We start from the raw sequence: 17,294 nt of genomic DNA, 5'->3' as shown, positions 1-17,294 counted from the left end.
GGCGAAGAGCAGAGCCTGGGATCAAAGAACCGCCCAGTCCCCCACAGCAAGGAAAGCCCGGCACCCCGGTGTTTCAGGGGCACACAAAGGGCTGTGCAGGGCAGGGAAGGACCAGCAGGACCTTTCTCCTCCTCAGCCCCCGCTCCAAGGCGCAGCAGCCCCAGCTGTGAGCGGCCAGGATGAGGAGGGGGCGGCTCCTGCCAGAGGCCGCTCCCAGAGGGTTCCCCGGGCACAGCTGTGCAGGGAGCTGCTGGTCCAGAGGGGCAATGGGGGCATCCCGAGGGTCCCTCCAGGGACAATGTCGCACGCGGCAGGAGCTGGGGAGCAGAGCACCTGGGTCCAGAGCACTGCTCCCAGAAAATGCCCAGGGAAAACCCCTCGTGCCAAGGGGCAGCACCTGAGCAGGCAGGGCAGCACGTGGGGTCCCAGGGAAACATTCCACTTTCCCCTTTCATCTTGGCAGCCCTTCCCCAGTGCCCCCAGAAAAAAAGGGGGGTTATGAGGAGAAAAGGGTTTTAAACAGAGGGAAAAAACTTCCTTTTCCATAATTGTCTGTGTTTAAATTGAGGGGGAATCCCCTTCCTCTGCAATTTTAAGGGTATCACTTGAAGGAAACCCTGCCTTTTCCATGCTCTTAGGGGTATCACTTGACAGGGAATCCCCATTTTCCATTATTCTCCAGTTTAAATAGAAGGGGAAAACCTTGACAATGCTATTTTATTGGTCTGAATTGAGCATAACTCCCCCATTTTCATCATCCCAAGGTTTAAATTGAGGGGAAAGCCCGGTTGTCCCTCCTTTATAAGGGTTTGAATTGAGGGAGAAATCCCCCTTTTTCCATCACTGGAGAGACCTGAAGTAAGGCAAACCCCTCTTTTTCCACTATTTTAGGGGATTCAGAGGAGAGAACCCATTTATTGCTACGGCATCTATTTAAGTAGAGAGAAACACTCCCTAGTCTCTCATTTTAGGGGGTTCAACTGAAGGAAGCTCCCCCTTCTTCAGCATTTTAAGAATTTAAATCTGTCAAGGGATCTCTCACAAGGGAGCGAGCCCAGCACTCACAAAACCCTCCTGCTGCCAGAGAGCCCATTATTTTTTCAGTTTTATTTATAATGAATACAGCCCTAATTAGAGACCCTAACAGGAATTACACCACGTGTATTATTACTATTCTTCTCCACCCTCCATAGTCCTATGACTCAACAGTCACCAATGACCACTTACAGAACTTAACAAGGAATCATGCAACTCATCTATCTACGCTGCCAAAACAAGAAGCTTTTTTACCCTTTCAGTGGATGCAGCTGTAGTAAAACAGAAGGCATCTACAGAGCCCTTTACTCACCTGGAATTTAAGTCAGAGCAGCCAAACAGCTGCAGCTCCTCCCAGTGCTTTTATCCCTTATGGTAAAATTGCCTCCTCCCTTTTCCCGGGCATTGTGGGAAGGAGAGGCGGGCCTGGCCAGGGGTATATTAACCCCAGCCCTGGGTAAAAGAGGCGCATTGCGTTTGTGGGCTGGGGTGGGGGAAGAGTTCTTCTGTTATTTTAATGAAGGCGCTCTTTCAGGTTGTGTCGGCTGTTTTTTTAGGAGGTGCTTTTGGCATCTAAAGCAGCAGAGGCTTTGGAGACACTATGAAGAAGATAGCATTGAGTGCAGGGAGTATTTAAGCTCATGGTTTTGGGCTGAGTGTTCAGGGGTGGTAAGGTGCTTTTGTAATTTCCTTTTTTCTTTTTGTTTTTTCTTTTTTTTTTTGTTAGGAGCATTGCAACTTGCTGGAATTCCAGATTGTGTCAAGTATGACACTTCACATTTGTTCAGCAGTTTCATTGTGCTGCAAGAGGGAGCTACCCTGGGTCAGAGATGACATTGGAGATGGAGGCTTCTGATAGGTAAGTTAAGGACTGCAACTGAGAGGGAGTATGAGCAGGGTATCAAGTTAGGAAGTGCCAGGAGAGGTTTTGAGAGTAGTGTGGTAGGAAATGATGTCTATTCAGAGGCCTTCTCAGGCTTTCCTGCAAGCACAGCAGATGCATTTACGTGTTTTAAGGCACACAGATGCACCCACTGTGCTCACAGGAACACCACATAACTCTTGCTAACCCAGATGTCCATTATAATGATGGCCACAACCTTTGTCTTGGGATGAAGAGGGATGCTCAAGGACGTGGGTGCACTTAGGACAGATGGTCAGTAGCTGACTTGTTGGGGTTTGGCTACTAAACTCAGGCATTGATTTTGGCTTTCTTTATTGTAGCTGATGAAGAGGCTAACCCAGCCATCAGGGGGCCTTCCGAGACAGCTGAGGTGGACTCGTTTTGTGTCCAGTGTGGATTCATGTCACCAGTCATCCAAAAGCTAAGTTGGGGGCTGGGATCCAGAGGTGGGAGGATAGCAGGCTGGAAATTGCCAGGAGGGATTTAAAAATTAGCATAGGGGAAAGGGATGCCCTCTAAGGGGCCTCTTAAGCCAGCTGAAAGGAGTGGCTCTACTTGTGATCACGACCATAGGGTGTGCAGGACAGAGCAGTTCCAGTCTGTGTTGTGTTGTCTAGTGTGTCTTCTGTGTCTTTGTTATCCCTTGGATCAGATCTCGGAGGCCTTTTCCCCTCAGGGGGCTTATTGCAAGTGTCAGCCATCATTTCCAGGTGCTCAAACATTCACTCTTGTCGGCACGATGCCGATCTCGTTTGTTCTTTTACGGTGGGCTTGGCTGTGTCTTGGCATCACAAATCAGAAGTACCGAGTCAGATGTCTTTTGAGGCCTTGTTCCCGGCCATCTATCCTTTCCAGCCGTGAGCTGTAATGTCCTGGGGCTTGTAAGATTGTCACGATATGGGAGCATTCTGAATGTGGCAGTGTCTCACAGCCACCTTGATCATTGTGAGTGACAGCTCTTAGAACAGGTCACTGTTCCAGTCTTTTCTTCTGCTCCTTAGAGCCTCCTGTGTCCACAGTTGCCATACCATTGGTCATCTCTTTTGGCATCATGTCAATCCTTGCTGTTGTTCTTCTTGCTGAGAGCTTTTTAAATCATCCTTGTGTCACACTGTAGCCTAATGTGTTGTTTGTGTTTGTGTTGGGAACTGCTCTGTCCTGTGGAGTAGAGCGGGGGTCGGTGGAGTGGAAAGACTTTACAGGTAATGTTTTGCTTTGCTCAGCTGCCTGAGCCGCACCTCGGGCGGAGCAACTGTGGCTGCTCCATGCAGGGTTCCGTGGAGAGGCAGGAGCACGTGGCAACACATGCCTGATGTGGAGCAGAGAGAGGAAGGGAGAAATTCTGAGTTGATGGGAGGAATGGAATTGGGCTTTCCAGAATGGAATTGGTATAGGTGCTGATGGTATCATGGAATCATGGGGTGGCTTGGAAGGGACACAAAGACCCTCTGGGCTCTGTTATCCCATCCCGTGGCAAAGAACACATCCAAAACTGCCTCCTCACCCTCATGGAATGGCAGTGGGTGTTGGAGCTCTGGCAGGAGCACCTGGTGTGGTGTGTCTGGCGGGGCTGGAGGGCAGGAAGCAATGCCCTTGGCTGTAGCAGAGCACATTCCTACCAGGATGACTGACAGAACTCACAACTGTGAGAGACATGCTCTGACATGCAGGGTATATTGACTGAGGGTTGGGGTAGGAAGGGTGCTCATATATGCCACCATGGCCCGAAAGAATCCCCTCCTGACCTGGTGAAGTAAAAGTAACCTGAGCAAGCACAGTGTGTCTCAACGGTGTGAAAGACTTCTTTTGTTACTTACTGCTCAGGTGTCAGGACTGCAGATTTTTACCACTGCTCAGCTGCAGTGAATCCCAGTGGTGGCAGTCAGTGATACATCCCTGTTCCCCCTTCAAGCACCTGAATTTGCAATCGTGGCATCTGAGCTCTGACCAAGCAGGCAGAAAGGACTGTCAGTCTGAATCAGCAGCTGATCAAACATCCTTTCATCTATCTCTTTCACTAAGTTTTCCTTGCCCAGATGGTCTCCTTGTTGCTCTTCCTCCAGAGAGGTGGTACCATTTCATCAGTAAAATCAGACCAGCTCTCCAGACAAGCCACAGACTTTGGCCTCAGGGTAAGAGGCACTGATCCTTTCAAGATTTTTCTCTGTTGTAAGTGTCGTGGCAGTTCCTGTCACCTTTGCGTTGTCTGGCTTATGTGTAGGTTTTGCTCTTCCCCTCTCTACCACCAGATAGCTCTGTTCTCTCTTTCTTCAGACAGAAGTAACTGTCTTAACAGTGGGGAAAAGGTAGACGCCCATTTAGCATTTGCAAAAAAAAAAAAAAAATTTGGAGGTTTTATATGAAAATGGAAGATTGAATGGGAAGAGACAGAAGAAGGGGAGAGCAAACAGGCAGTGGCTTTTCTTCTGGTTTTTGATAGCTCTTCCAGATCCATATGAACACGGACACTGGAAAGTGCCAGTGTCCCTTTCTTTCTGTTCTGGTAAAAAGGGTGCATTCAATATCCATCCAAGATGGGAAAAATGGAGGAAAATAGGACATTGGTGCCATGGGGTCAGTGACAGCTGGTCACAATAAGCTTGATGCTTTGGATCTAAGAATTTTATTGTACATTTACTGCAAGTCATGGGATCTCAGAGGTGATCCACTGTACTTGGGGCTGTCAGATCAGTTCAGAGACAGCTTTGCACGTTGGTGTGCCTGAGTGCAGGAGTGCCAGCAGCGTGGTGCTGTCCTCACTGTAACACAGCCCTTGCCTCCAGGGACTCTGGAAGCTTTTCTGTTGAGCTTTCACAGTTCTGGTGGAATCACAGACTCGAAGCCCTGCCTTAAGCTGTCTGGGCACTCTGCTGCTGAACCCACTCACGGATCAGCTGGTGAGCAATGGCCTGTTTGGGAGGGAACCAGGGTAAAAAACTACCATCGTCTTGCTTTGAAGATCTGGGCTCTCTCTTGAGACCCTCCACAATTTCTTCCAGGCCAAACCAACGGGCTTCCTCCAGTTCCAGGGTGTCCATACTGATCTGAAAGGAATTCAGAGAGCACCAGTTCCTTAAATCAGCTGTAAATGTGGGCAGTGGTACCTTGTCCATTCTTGCTTCCATGGAGACCTTATGCTGGAATGCCCAGAGCACTACATCCATGCTTGAATTAAACACTGATGCCAATCCAGTGAAGGATATTACTGTGCACCAGAACTTGTGCTGGCTTCCTTAGGGAAGCCACAAACCAACCCTGCTCCATCATGGCAAAGTACCAGTGGCTGAGCACAGTAGTTAACGTGACAGAATCTGCATGTTCTATGGCAAATGTGTGAGGGAACCTCCTCTGCTAAGTTCAGAGATAAAAATACAGGGGTGTTGGGCTCTGGGCTTGTATATGTAGTGACCTGAGTGAAATCTGGCACCTTGCATCAGAAGATGATAGGATTGTTTCGAAGTTTGTTCTGCACTTGGAGAAAAAGCCAGCGGAAAACTGCATTTAAGGAGGATCTGGTGCTCTCCCAACTAAATTCTGTGGACTGAAGGAGATTTCGCCGCCCGGGGCAGGCAGTGCAATGCCTCAGGGAGCCCGAGCCGCTCACCTCAGTCCGCTGCGCTCCCACCAGGGCGTGGCAGGCGATCATTAAGCAGCTGCTGGGGAAGGGCCAGTGCTGGGAAGCCGAGTAGCGGAGCGACTCCACCTCCAGCCCCACCTCTTCGGCCACCTCTCGCCGCACTGTCTCCTCCACGTTCTCACCTAGAACCAACCCGAGTCAGGCAAGGACAGGCACGCTCATTGCCGCTGCGGGGGCTCCAGCCGTGCTGACCTGGAAGCACTTGTGGGCGGCATGCTCCATTAAATTCGGCAGCCTCCAATAAACACAGGCACCAGAGACATTTTTGGCCCCATCCTATATACAGATGGTGGACAAAACAATTCTAAGCCGTTTTCCCTCCTGTAACAAGAGGTCTGTAGGTTTTTTTCCTAAGCCAGACGGCATGAGCCACGGAATGGATTTAAAAAGGATCAGGGGTTATACCCTGGTGAGTTTAAAGCTTATGTTTACTATCAGGGACTAGAACAACTGCTAGACACCTATAATAACCATTCCCTTCAGGCACATAACAGCTACTTTGAATTCTGTGTGCACAGAAACACTGATTTATTTAGATCTAATGTTTTTCCCGGCTATCCCAGAATCACAGACTGGTTTGGGTTCAAAGGGACTTCAAGGATCATTTAGTTCCAGCCCCCTGCCATCAGCATGGACACCTTCTGCTAGACCAGGTTAGTCCAAGGCTTACCCAGCTTGGCCTTGAACACTTCCAGGGATGGGGGCACATGGGGATGGGGACACACATCACCTGTGTGTCCATCCCTCTCTGTGAATGTGGATTTGGCTGATGTCCCCACACCCTGCATGGCCAAGGCCACTGTGCTGGATCAGAACTCACTTACCCATGTCACAGAAGCCTGACAGAGCCGTGAACATCCCTTGGGGAAACGAGGGCTGTCGGGCGAGGAGGCACCGGCTCCCGTCGGACACCAGGGTGATGACCACTGGAGACATCTGGCACGTGCACCACAGAGCAAAAGAAGAAGTTCAGGCAAAACAAGTTAAGTGCAAATTTTTGCTTTTCCTGGCAAAATTCCTGCTTTTCACTGGCTGACCACTAAAGACAAAGGACCCAGCTGCACACAAATCCCTTTCCCTGCTTCCCCTCGGGGTGACCCAGCAGCGTTGCTACAGAGCCCTGTGTCCCTCACCTGTGCTCACCTGTGGGTAGTAAGTGACTCCACTGGCGTGGCAGACACGCTTGCTGCCAGCTGGGTTCTTCTGAGTGGGCTGCCCAGTTTTGCTGCAGTACTGGTGGGAATCATGCCACCGGAGAAGGGACTGGGCCTGCCAACACAGAGGAACACAAACCTTATTCATACCTAGAGGGAAGGAATAATTCAGAGCAGTCTCCCTGAATAATGCTTTGCATGCAGTCATGGGGATAAACTCTGATTATCTTTGGAAGCCTCATAAAGGTCAGTGAAGTATGGGCAGTGCTTTGAAAAGTGGCAGATTCTGCAATCCATGTTTCCTGCTTCTAAATCTGAGTACGTTTGGGGGAGGTGGGCAAGAGCTGTTGTTTATTGGGACATAATGGGAGTTGTAATGGACTATTATAAAGAGTCTCCAGCCCTGAATATCTTCTTGAAAAATAGCCCAGGCATCACAAACATTATAGAGCAGGAAAGGAAACATGGGCTATTTCTCCCTACAGGTGAGACAGCTGATTTTCACACACAGGCCTTTTCTTAGGCCTTCCAAACACAGGACATCTGCAGAGTACCAGCTTGTGAGTGAGAGAAGATGTGTAAGTTTGTTTGTGACATCCAGTTTGCCTGATAGTTGTTGAGCTGAGGACAAACTGGGATTGCTGCTAAGGTCAGCACATTTCACTCTGAACATGCAGCAGCCTGATGCCAAATGGCATAAATTACTGCAGTCACTTTGAAGTTACTTGTCTGTTCCTCTCGCATCTTTCTTTTGGGACCACAACTCTGGGAAAACTGGTGTAATTTAGAGTGTATCTGTACCTAGGTTCCTGAAAGTGTACAGCAGGTACTTCTACAATATTAGATCATAAAACAACATGGGAGACAAGGAGAAGGGTCAATGTAAGAAATCACAGCTTCTTAAAGTAAAAAGCCCTGTCCAATACCGAAGCCAGCAAAGGAGAATCCTTCCCATCCACTACAAAGAGAGCCTTTCGTAGGTCAGTGAACGATCCCTGGAGTTCTGACTCAATGGCTGACTTATCCAAGGCTCCTGTAAAAAAAAAAAAAAAAAAATTGATCTCAGAAATTTCAGCTATTATTGCTATTATTCCAATTTTATGCCTTTTGTTGTTCCAGTGTACAATTTCTAGGACTTCCCATGGAAGTGAACCACACCAGGGGTAGCATTCCCAGATGTCAGTGGCCTGCCCCCAGCCCACCTTTACTGCCACACACAGCCCAGGAGCAGCAGTGCAGCCCGTGGCTGCGACCTGCCGCGCTCATCGCAGCTCCTACAGAGACTCAGCCCAGCCCTCCCTGGCAGGACAGGTTCTCCCCAGGACCAGGGATGCTGCCTTGGCAGCACCTCCATCTCAGTGCACCAAACTGGTGCTGGCATGGACGGAAGAGGAGTCATCCCAACCTAAATCCAGTGCGAAGTGCGGTCTGTGCTCGTCTGAACAACCGATCAGCACCGACTTCTCTAGCCACTGTTCAGCCTCTGGGAGCTTCTCCAGAATCCGTTTCATCTCTAAACAGCAGGGAAAGGGCAAGAGAAAGCTGTGATGGAAGCAAATCCAGGTAACTGTGATTGTCAAGGCTGGATTGTCAAGGCACAGACAATCTTAGCTCAAGGAAGAATGCCCATGTGTGAAAGGGGACCAGACAAGTGATCCCGCCCAGATAGAAACCTAAATTCTGGCTTTCCTCCTAAGCTGTAGGAAGTTTAGACGATGTCAGGCTAAAGGTCCAAATGTTGTAATGCTTGGGGAGCAGCTGTCCATTGGTTTTATCCTGCACCAGCCAATACCTTTCTCTCAAAGAAAACTTTTCCTACATTACACCAAAAAAAAACTTTGTCAGTAAGGCCTTACTTGTTTTCCTACCAGCCCTCTCTCTTCAAAAGGTACAGTCCCAAATATTTAAACCTGATCGCCTCAGAACAGATTGGGTTGATACGTGTCTCTCTCATTTCATCTCTCATTCCAGGTGTTTCTTTCTGGATGCACTGACTTCTTTCTTACCTGCTGCACTGAGCTGTGGTACCAAATATTTCTTCCCAACTTTCTGCAGGAAGGGGGAGAGATTGTGAAAGAGGTAGAAAGCTCCTGAGGCCTGGGCTTGCCTGCAAAGGCTGTCATCTTCCTTTAACTGATTTAAGTATCTGCAGTGAGAAAATGATTGGGAAGATGAATTGAAGATTGTGTTGAGATTATTGCTTATTTGGAGGCATTTATTTTGCACAGAGCAGGGGGGCTGAATGGGCAGATCAGATTTAAGGCATTCCACATGCTTTGAGAGTTTTGACAGCTGAGTCGCTCTTTGGTGGGCTGCAGCCTCTAGTGAAGTTTGTGTGGCAGAAAATACTGCAGTTCTTACCTACCACGTGAGTACCCTCAAGTTTCGAGATGCAAGAAGATCAGTAACCCAGTCTCTCAATCCAAAAGGTCTTCTGTAAAGGCTGCAGAAAACCTTGATCTTCCCTTTAGTCCCCTCCCAACTCAGAATATTCTGTGAATTTGGATGGCTCCAAATGCTGTTTGGCCAAATTGCTGAGCACTTCTGATGTTGAATCTGGTTCCCATCAGGCTATGTGCATTGTGTTTTACCTGTCACACTGATGTGAGGGGTAAAAACCACGTCTTAGGGTACAGCCTGCTGGAGCTGCATTAGGAAAAAAAAAATCATAGGAAAAGGGTGTCAGCATGTGCTCCTTTCAGACTGTTTGAAGCAGTATTTAAAGTGAGGAGAGCAGCATCACTTCAAGTCTGCCTGGAGCCCTCGAGCCAGGACAGGCAATCATTACCAGAGCTGCAGCCTGAGAGAACCAGTCACTACCAGCGGTGAAGGGAGCTGTTGCCATTTACAGAGCTCACTGTGTGCATTACTGTGTGATGGCTGGACTGTTAAAAGAGTAACCCCCCCAGGTTAGAGTTAGGTAGGGCTGCTCGTGCCGAGCTCTGGCCTCTCAGGACTCACGAATCAGATGAGAACTTACCTCATTTTTCTCACATAGGTGGAGTGTAACCTGCAGACAAGGGAGGAAACTCTCCTGTGCAGCGCTTGGTAAACCACAGCCATAACCAACACCCACAGCTGGTGTCCCTGCCTGAAAAAAAAGGGCATAAAATGTAATGCAGCAGCCCTGCAAGGTTAAGTTTGATTTAAAAGGTGCAATAACCAGGTAAATCTCCCTCTCAGAGTCTGCAGAATCTGCTTTCTAAAATGATCACTTCAGTCACACTTCAAACCCCATTTCAGGCCATTTTAAGATTGCTTAAAGGCACCTCCGTTTGTTTCCATCTCTGAGTGTACACAGGTCTTACAGAATTTGCTTATAAGACTTGATTAAACCTTCCTGTCCCAAATCCCTGTGTCCCCAGGAAAAGGGCACAGAAGGTGGCTGCTCTCTTGTTGGTTTCCTGCACAGTTGTAATGGCCTCGATCCAACCACACATCCTACTGCAGCACACAGTGGATCTGTGGGAAAGGCACTGATGCCAGGAGAGAGTGAAAGACAAAAGATCAGCTGTGGAAGAGAATTCCCTGAGTTAGACAGGAGACAGCAGTCGCAGCTGAATGGGATCGTCTCCAGCTATGAATGCTTTTTGTGTCAAAGAATCTCACCACGTTCTCAGCCCAGGCCATGTCAGACTGCAGCTTGACCTTGGCTTCAGGATGTCAAGAAACAGCCACATTCACCTGAGACAAAAATTAACTGTGGTCCACAGTCCTCGATGATCACTTAGAACATTCCACTTTGCAGCCACAGAACTCGAAGCCCTTTACGGAGGAAGTCACGTTCGCTTGGTTACAGACACATAAGCAGTGCCAGGAAGAGTCTCAGAGTTCTTCCTTCAGCAAAGTCTGTGATGGGAGCCTGAGAGGTGCCTCAGCAGAGGCTCCTATTTGCACGTGGAAACTCTGCCTTGTGGCTTTGGACATCCGTGGCCCAGATCCCCTTTCCCACCGTCTCAGCTGTCTGGGACGGTCCCTCGGGGACACAGGGGAGCCAAGCCTGTTGGGGAAGCCAGTGGGAGCAGTGGGAGCTCGGCACGCTGGTGCAGACACGTGTGGGGACGGCGGCTGCCACACAGACCGTGTCAAGAGGGTTTCGTGGTGTGACACCCGTGTGGCGGTCCCTCCTCCACAGCCCGGCGTGCCAAACTCCCCGGCGCTGCACCCGGGAGCGCCGCACTTTGCTCTGGAATGAGCAGCAGGATGTCACAGGGAGGAGCTTCTGCCCAGAACTACGAGTGTGCGGGCGTTTAACCCCTTCCTCCCTAGGAACCACCGTGCCGGGCTCTGGTTGGGACCACCCACAGCTCGGAGCTGGCGACAGCAAAGGCTCCACCTGGAGAGGCCGTCCCGACCTTCCGTGAACTCCACGCAGGCTGTGCAGCCCGCAGGAGGGCTCCAGGCTGCCATTCCCCGTGGATTTTCCCCACTTACTGCGCCGTGTGCCGTCTCCAGCGGCAGGGATCGGCTCCGGATCCCGGTGACCTCCGGCAGCAGCGCAGCCACTCTGCTGGCTCTGAGTCACTGCCCGCACTGGGAGCGCTGGGAGCTGTAGTTCTGCCCAGGCTGCTGGCACGCAGCTCCCGGCTTGGATTCACTTCTGGAGATTGTTCCTGCTCGCTTCTTTCTCTCTTTTCCCCTCTTTCTTTCCTTCCTTTCTTTCCTTCTTTCCTTCCTTTCTTTCTTCTTCCTTTCCTTCCTTCTAGCTTCTCTGGGGTTTGTCTCCACAGCATGGGAGCGCTGTTTAAAGTTAAGGACCATTCGTCCTCGAAGAGGAAAAGATGCCAGAAGCTCTATCTATCCAAAGGCTGGAGCCACTCAGTATCCCAGCACCCAAATACCCGCGGCTGGATTTGCCAGCGAATAGCTCTGATCAGAGCGCACCCTGTGCCAAGGCACGTCAGAATAATGACAAATCATTTTCATTCCTTTTTAAGCGAACAAACAGATTCCTCTCGAGTACTGAAAACATTATTCTGGGTTGGAGCCCACCTGACTATATTTAGCACAAAGAGAATTTTATAAACATACGAAAAGTAAATGTTTTCAGGGCGGCCTGTTGCTTTTTGGTGATGAATTGAGCCGTTCTAATCGAGAACTCACGTCATGCAATTTGAGAGCGTAGCTTGTAAAAATAATAAACAGAATATCCAGGGAAATAGTACTCTTGTTACCAGAGTTACTTACAAGTTTAGGTTTAATTGTGCTTGACTGCTATTTTTATGCTTCCTGAAGCAGAGCAAGCCCAGTCTTTATCAATCCACCAGGCTAATTGGATTAATGGACAAAACACATCTTCCCTTAATAAGATAAAGGATTGAAATATAATCTCTAAGGGAAGTATCCACCCTGCTGTTAAAACAAACTAACAGATTTATTGACCCTACCTGCCCCCAGATATGGATCTTGCAAGAAGAGCTGGCTTTAGACGGAAGCAGCCGGAGGAGATACTTCGGGCATTAAATCTCGGGACAGCCTCTCCAGCTCGTTCTGCCCACAGCAGCCAGGTGGTTGGTAAGGGAGGATTAAAAGCCAGAGCACCACACTGCAGTGTAGACACCCCTCTGAAGGCAGGGCAGTGCTCTGGCCTCTTGTTCTTACATGCAGCTGAAAACCCTCATGGATTGGATTAGCCCAATCATGGCCACCTGGCCTGTGTGCCACGGGAAGATGGAGAAAATGAGATGAGAGCCTGCACTTGTGCTGCTGTCTGAGCCATGGGAAGCCAGGCAGTCTGTGAGAGATTCCTTGTGCCTTCTCCGAGGGGTCACACGTTAACTGCCCTGTTAAATGTTTCTGCAGCATGTAAGCAAGGGGGATGCTTTTGAAACAGACGCTTTCTTGTCACTTACTCAATTATTTAATTCAAGAACCACAAATACCAGCTATTGGTTTGGCACCTGAGTTGTTTCTTCGTAAGTATTTTTGGGCTCTGAGTTGAGCGAGCTGCATCTGTGAACTGTTTATTTTAGTCCCTTGCAGCCATCGTACCCCATCCTGGGAGCAATCCTGGGAGTGAACTGAGAGCCTGGACACACAAATGTGTCTCTGACAGCTTTCTGTATCTTAATAATTTGAGCTTTGGCAGGGCCGCAGAGGAAGTGAATCCCAGAAACTCTCCTGATGCAGTAAGAGCAAGGCAAAGAGGACACAAGCAGTAAGAACAAATACTTGTCATCTCTTACATGGACAAGATTAAGGTAAATCTTTGGTCCTGTGTTGCTAAAATAATAATTTTTTTTAATCTGGGCTTGTAAAATACTTATATTGAAATTAAGAGTCAGTAAAAGATTTTTCCAAGCCATAAAAGTGGCTGGAAAATGTAAATCTAGGCTAATAATGGTTATAGTACTGATCTTGCTGCTTCTTTTCTGTTTTGTGTCCTTCTAGATGCCCCCAATAAGCAGAAATGAGCATTAGAATTGCTAGCAGCTGGCCCTTGTAAGACTGTTAATGGCCTTAAATACATGAAGCCAGCAAATTCACATTGACAACTTGTGGTCAAGCCACACAAAACTTCTTGGAAGGAAAAAAAAATTCCTTTTTTTAGGACAAGCCTGGGGAAAGACAAACCGCCTCTTTAAAGAGAAAGCTAATGAGTAGCCTTCCCCCTATCATTAAGCTTTAGATGCAAACTAACCAAATCTGGCTTTTCTCCAAAGTTAGAATCATGAGTATTATGTATATGATGGACTCCTACAGTTTCTCACACTGAGGGTGGGGACCTTGAAGTAAAGAAACTGCCTAATTTGTTCTGCTGATTCCATCCTGGACGGGTGTAGGGGGGAGACACTGTGACTTGTGAGAGGAAAAGGTTCCAAGAGGACAGCGAGCATGACCAAGGACTTGGCCACTGCAAGGAACTAGGTAGGCTCTGACTGCAGCCTGCATGAGGGATGGGTACGGGGTGCCTCACCCCACCCATGAGCCTCATTAATCAAATCTAACGAGCTGGAGCCTTCAGCCCCATGCTGATCAGCTTGTTGGTGTTCCCCACTGCCTGCCTTACTTCCTAAGGATATCTGGTAGTGCAAAAGAGGATGAGAAAGCAGCAGATCTTGCTTGAAAAAATCTGAATGCGCTTCTACAGCGTGTGGGGTTTTGTCAAATCTCCAGAAGCTGCTGTTAAACCTCTGGCTAGATGTTATGGACTCTTTGGATAACGGGGCTTTAACTGGATGCCTCAGCTAGAAGCTTGGATATCACTCTAGTATTTCCTGCTAGTTGTAGGAGTTGTATTTCTGTTGGAAGGCGACCAAAATGAGAGGAAAGGAAGGCTTATTTTTTTGACGGATAGTTCCACTAAAAGTTGGCCTTCTTCCTGCTCTGGCGCAGCAGCACTCGCAGTGCTGGCTGTGCCGCCAGCTGTGGGGACACATCTGCGTCCACAGCTGGACAAGAAATGACTACATTCACCTCACGTCATTGTTTGTTTCTCCTGTGAGACACTTTCCATCTCAGCAGCCCCCCAAAATGGGACAGAACACCCGCAGCTCGCTCTTCTCAAGGCACTGCTGGGTGAGTGGGAGCTGAGGTGAGGGTCTGGGTACAGGGAGAAATCTCAGCTGTGGGTCACGCTGCAGCCCGCAGTCCCCCCTTCTGACCGAGGTGGTTTTAAGGCAGTTCAGTCACCCTGCTGAAGAATGTGTTAGAGGGGGATTTTGCCCCCCTGTGGTGCCTTTGCCCAGCTGTTTTTGTTGTGAAAGATTTCCAGCTGGCAGTGACCAAAAATGTGTGCCTTTAAAGGGCACCTTTGAAGGCTGGTTATGCTAGTGAGGAGGTGATCCTTTACCTGAAACCCACATCTAGAGAGAAAGGAAAAAATGCTTAGGAATGTCCCTGATTCCAACTTAATTGCTGGAATGGACAAATAACCGGTTTATTTATGAAATCCTAGAAAACAATGAGCAGTCAGCACCAATCTCTCAGAGCAAGACTAATCCAAGCAGCGTTTTAATGTCTTTAATAGTTGGGTGGGCCAGAGAGGGGTGAGAGCTGACAATGGTTGGTGATACAGCCTTTGCTACTGCCTTGGAAGCTGCTTTTGGGACCAGCCAGGTTTAGATGGAAGCCCTGGAAGAGGGGGGGAGGCTGCTTCAGCAGCTGCACTTGACGAAGGCACCATCAGTGTGGAAATGTCTTCACCTGGGCTGGTAGGACAAGGTGAGTGGGGGAGTGATCCTGATCCCTCCCCATCCCCTCCTGGGTGTGGAACCTTGGCTGCCGTGCGGGGCCCCAGCCTGGGCTCTGCCAGGGGAAACAGACGCTGCCGGAGGTGGGAGTTAGAATCACAGAATATCCAGAGCTGGAAGGGACTCACCAGGTCACCAACTCCAACCCCTGGCCCTGCCTGGGACACCCCAACAATCCCATCCTGTGCCTGAGAGCGCTGAGAATGGTGTAGCAGGGACCTTCCTAGGCTGGGCTTGAGAATCTCAGAGGTGTTTTCCAGTGATGTCTGTGTAACTTAGGTCAAAGTAACAAAGTGGTTATACAGCTTGGGTTATAACATATCTATATAACCTTAATATCAATATAACCTAAACCATGACTTTTTTTCTATATAACCTGAAGAATATCAATATAACCTGAAGCATAGCCTTCTATACTTATATAGCCTGAATCATAGCTTTTACTTATGTAGCCTGAATCATAACTTCTATACCTGTATAACCTGATGCTTATATAACCTGAATCATAACTTCTGATACCCATATAACCTGATATGAATAACTTTTTATACAAGGACTAGTATATAGTTAACTAGTTGCTTATATGCAGAATAGAGAAAAAGAAAACAAAACCAAAACAAACTTACCAGGTGTATAGTTTTAGAGCTAGATAAGTGTAGTACTAGTGAGAAATTGGCAAGCCAAAGCCAATTAGCCACAAAACAAAGAATTTAGGCCGGTTAAGACCAGATGGCCCGAAGAGCACCGTGACTGCGCATGCCCCGAAGACAAAGCTGAAAAGTTCAAGGGCAAAGAAGACTTTGGAATCCTTCATCAAAGACTCCCAAAGACCCCCGAACTGGGGAAGTGCATGAGCAGTGCAAAGAATTATCTAATAACCATGGGCTCATGCTATGTAAATTAGTTCTGGCGCATACGTGACGATGCTGTAACGACAGAGCAAGATTAAGCAAAATTTACTGTATAAATACACCACTACACTTGACAAAGGCGGATGAGTTAGGAGGAAAAAATCCCCCTCACCACCAGCGCTGCAATAAACAAATACCTGCTCTACAGGCATCGGTCTGTGGGGATTTATGTCCAGCCTATTTTTCGGGCATCACCAGCCTAACTGATTCGGCGATGCTGGGCCCAGGTGCGGGGCCGGCAGGGCTGCAGGGCGGCGTCCCGGCGGTTTAGGCCTTTTCCGGCACCTGTTACTCCAGCAGCAGCGCTGTGGCTCGGTGCTGCTCGGGGCTGCTCCCGCTGGCTCCCGGCCGGTGCCGGTCCGAGCGCGGGGCCCGCGGCTGCGGAGGGCCCGGGGCACCCACGTGGAGCCGCGGCGGCCGCGCATGCGCGGAGCGGCGGCCGCCGCTGTGACCGGGCTCACGTAGCGCGCGGGCCGCGCCGCCCCGCGGGGCGTGGCCTGAGGGGGCGGGGCCAGGCCGGCCATAAGAGGCGGCGGGGCCGGCGGCGCTCAGTCGCTGGAGCCCCCGGGCCGAGCGAGGAGCTCCGGTGCCGCTCCCGCCCCGCCGCCCCCGCGCTCAGGTGAGGCCCGGCGGCCCCGCCGCGCGCCGGCCGAGGGGGTGGGCGGGCGGGCGGGTCGGGCTGAAGGGAGCCGCGGGGCCGGGCGGCCGCCGCGAGGGCGGGCTGGGTGGGGGCGATACGTGGCAGCGCTCCGCCGCCCCCCATCCTCCCCGCGGCCAGGGGCCGGTCTCCCGGCGCTCCCGGCTGGTGTTCCCGGCCCTTGCGTAACGGGAGCCGGCAGCCTCCGGAGGGGGGCGGGAGGGCGCCGCCGCGCCGGCTTCCCCGCGGCTGGCAGACTAAACACAGCCGCCTCCTCCTCCTCGTCCTCCTCCTCTGCCTCCTCCCGTTCCCGGCGCTGCAGCTGGGAGTGTCCCCCCGGCTGGGCTCGGTTCCGCTGCCCTCCGGTGTTGCAGGTGGGCTCCCGCCCCGCGGCCCCGCAGCTGGTGCCCCTTGCCCGTGCAGCCGCGGGAGCTGCGAGCGCGTGGCTTCGTGCTGGGAGGGGTGGAAAGTTACTTGGCGTAAGCGCTGGCGGTACGCGCTGAGTGCAGGGATTGCACCGCGAGGAATGGGGCTTGTCTGGGTTTCCCTCTCTGCTGCTTCGGGTTGGACTCAGCCAGCTGCTTTATGTGTAATTTTGCATCTACCTTTGTAGTAAGCGATGCCATTCCGTAGGTATTTTGATAGGATCTAGCTTAACCAGCAGGAGAAACTCCGACCTGGAGCCTTGAGCCTGCTGGTAAATATAATAAAACGGTCACGTGTACTTGGAATAAATCTTCCCGTTTACCTGAAAAGCTGGCTGCTCCCAGAGGAAAGATCCTTCGGATTGCAGACGGAAAGGATTGCCCAGCGTTCAGTTTCAC

The 17,294-nt window shown here is 50.2% G+C and overlaps 2 protein-coding genes across 9 annotated transcripts in view; one reads left to right on the top strand and one right to left on the bottom strand.

Moving 5' to 3' along the window:
- Nucleotides 1–3,015: 3,015 nt before the first annotated feature.
- NUDT13 (nudix hydrolase 13) lies at nucleotides 3,016–16,241 on the bottom strand. 5 transcript variants are annotated; one of them, XM_010408600.4, is made up of 9 exons: nucleotides 15,971–16,241; nucleotides 9,711–9,821; nucleotides 8,737–8,876; nucleotides 8,136–8,243; nucleotides 7,657–7,763; nucleotides 6,720–6,845; nucleotides 6,401–6,512; nucleotides 5,544–5,698; nucleotides 3,016–4,983 (listed from the first exon to the last, which is right to left on the bottom strand). In XM_010408600.4, the coding sequence occupies exons 2-9, from the start codon at nucleotides 9,791–9,793 to the stop codon at nucleotides 4,789–4,791; spliced, it is 1,026 nt and encodes a 341-aa protein (XP_010406902.1). In that variant the 5' UTR covers nucleotides 9,794–9,821; nucleotides 15,971–16,241; the 3' UTR covers nucleotides 3,016–4,788. The 5 variants fall into 5 exon arrangements, with proteins under 5 accessions (XP_010406902.1, XP_039410203.1, XP_019146938.1 ...); XM_039554269.1 differs by lacking the exon at nucleotides 15,971–16,241 and adding an exon at nucleotides 11,165–12,026; XM_019291393.3 differs by lacking the exon at nucleotides 15,971–16,241 and adding an exon at nucleotides 10,340–10,426.
- Nucleotides 16,242–16,350: 109 nt separating this feature from the next.
- Nucleotides 16,351–17,294, top strand: part of P4HA1 (prolyl 4-hydroxylase subunit alpha 1) — a 28,756-nt gene continuing 27,812 nt past the window's right edge. For all 4 annotated transcript variants that reach the window (XM_039553861.1, XM_039553859.1, XM_039553862.1 and 1 more), the window contains exon 1: nucleotides 16,351–16,452. The gene's annotated coding sequence lies outside the window, so the exon portion shown is untranslated. The remainder of the gene's footprint in view (nucleotides 16,453–17,294) is intronic.

This window comes from Corvus cornix, chromosome 6 (assembly GCF_000738735.6).
Source record: "Corvus cornix cornix isolate S_Up_H32 chromosome 6, ASM73873v5, whole genome shotgun sequence".
Lineage (NCBI taxonomy): Eukaryota > Metazoa > Chordata > Aves > Passeriformes > Corvidae > Corvus > Corvus cornix.
Note: the sequence above shows the minus strand (reverse complement) of the source record. Positions and strands in the feature narration are given on the sequence as shown.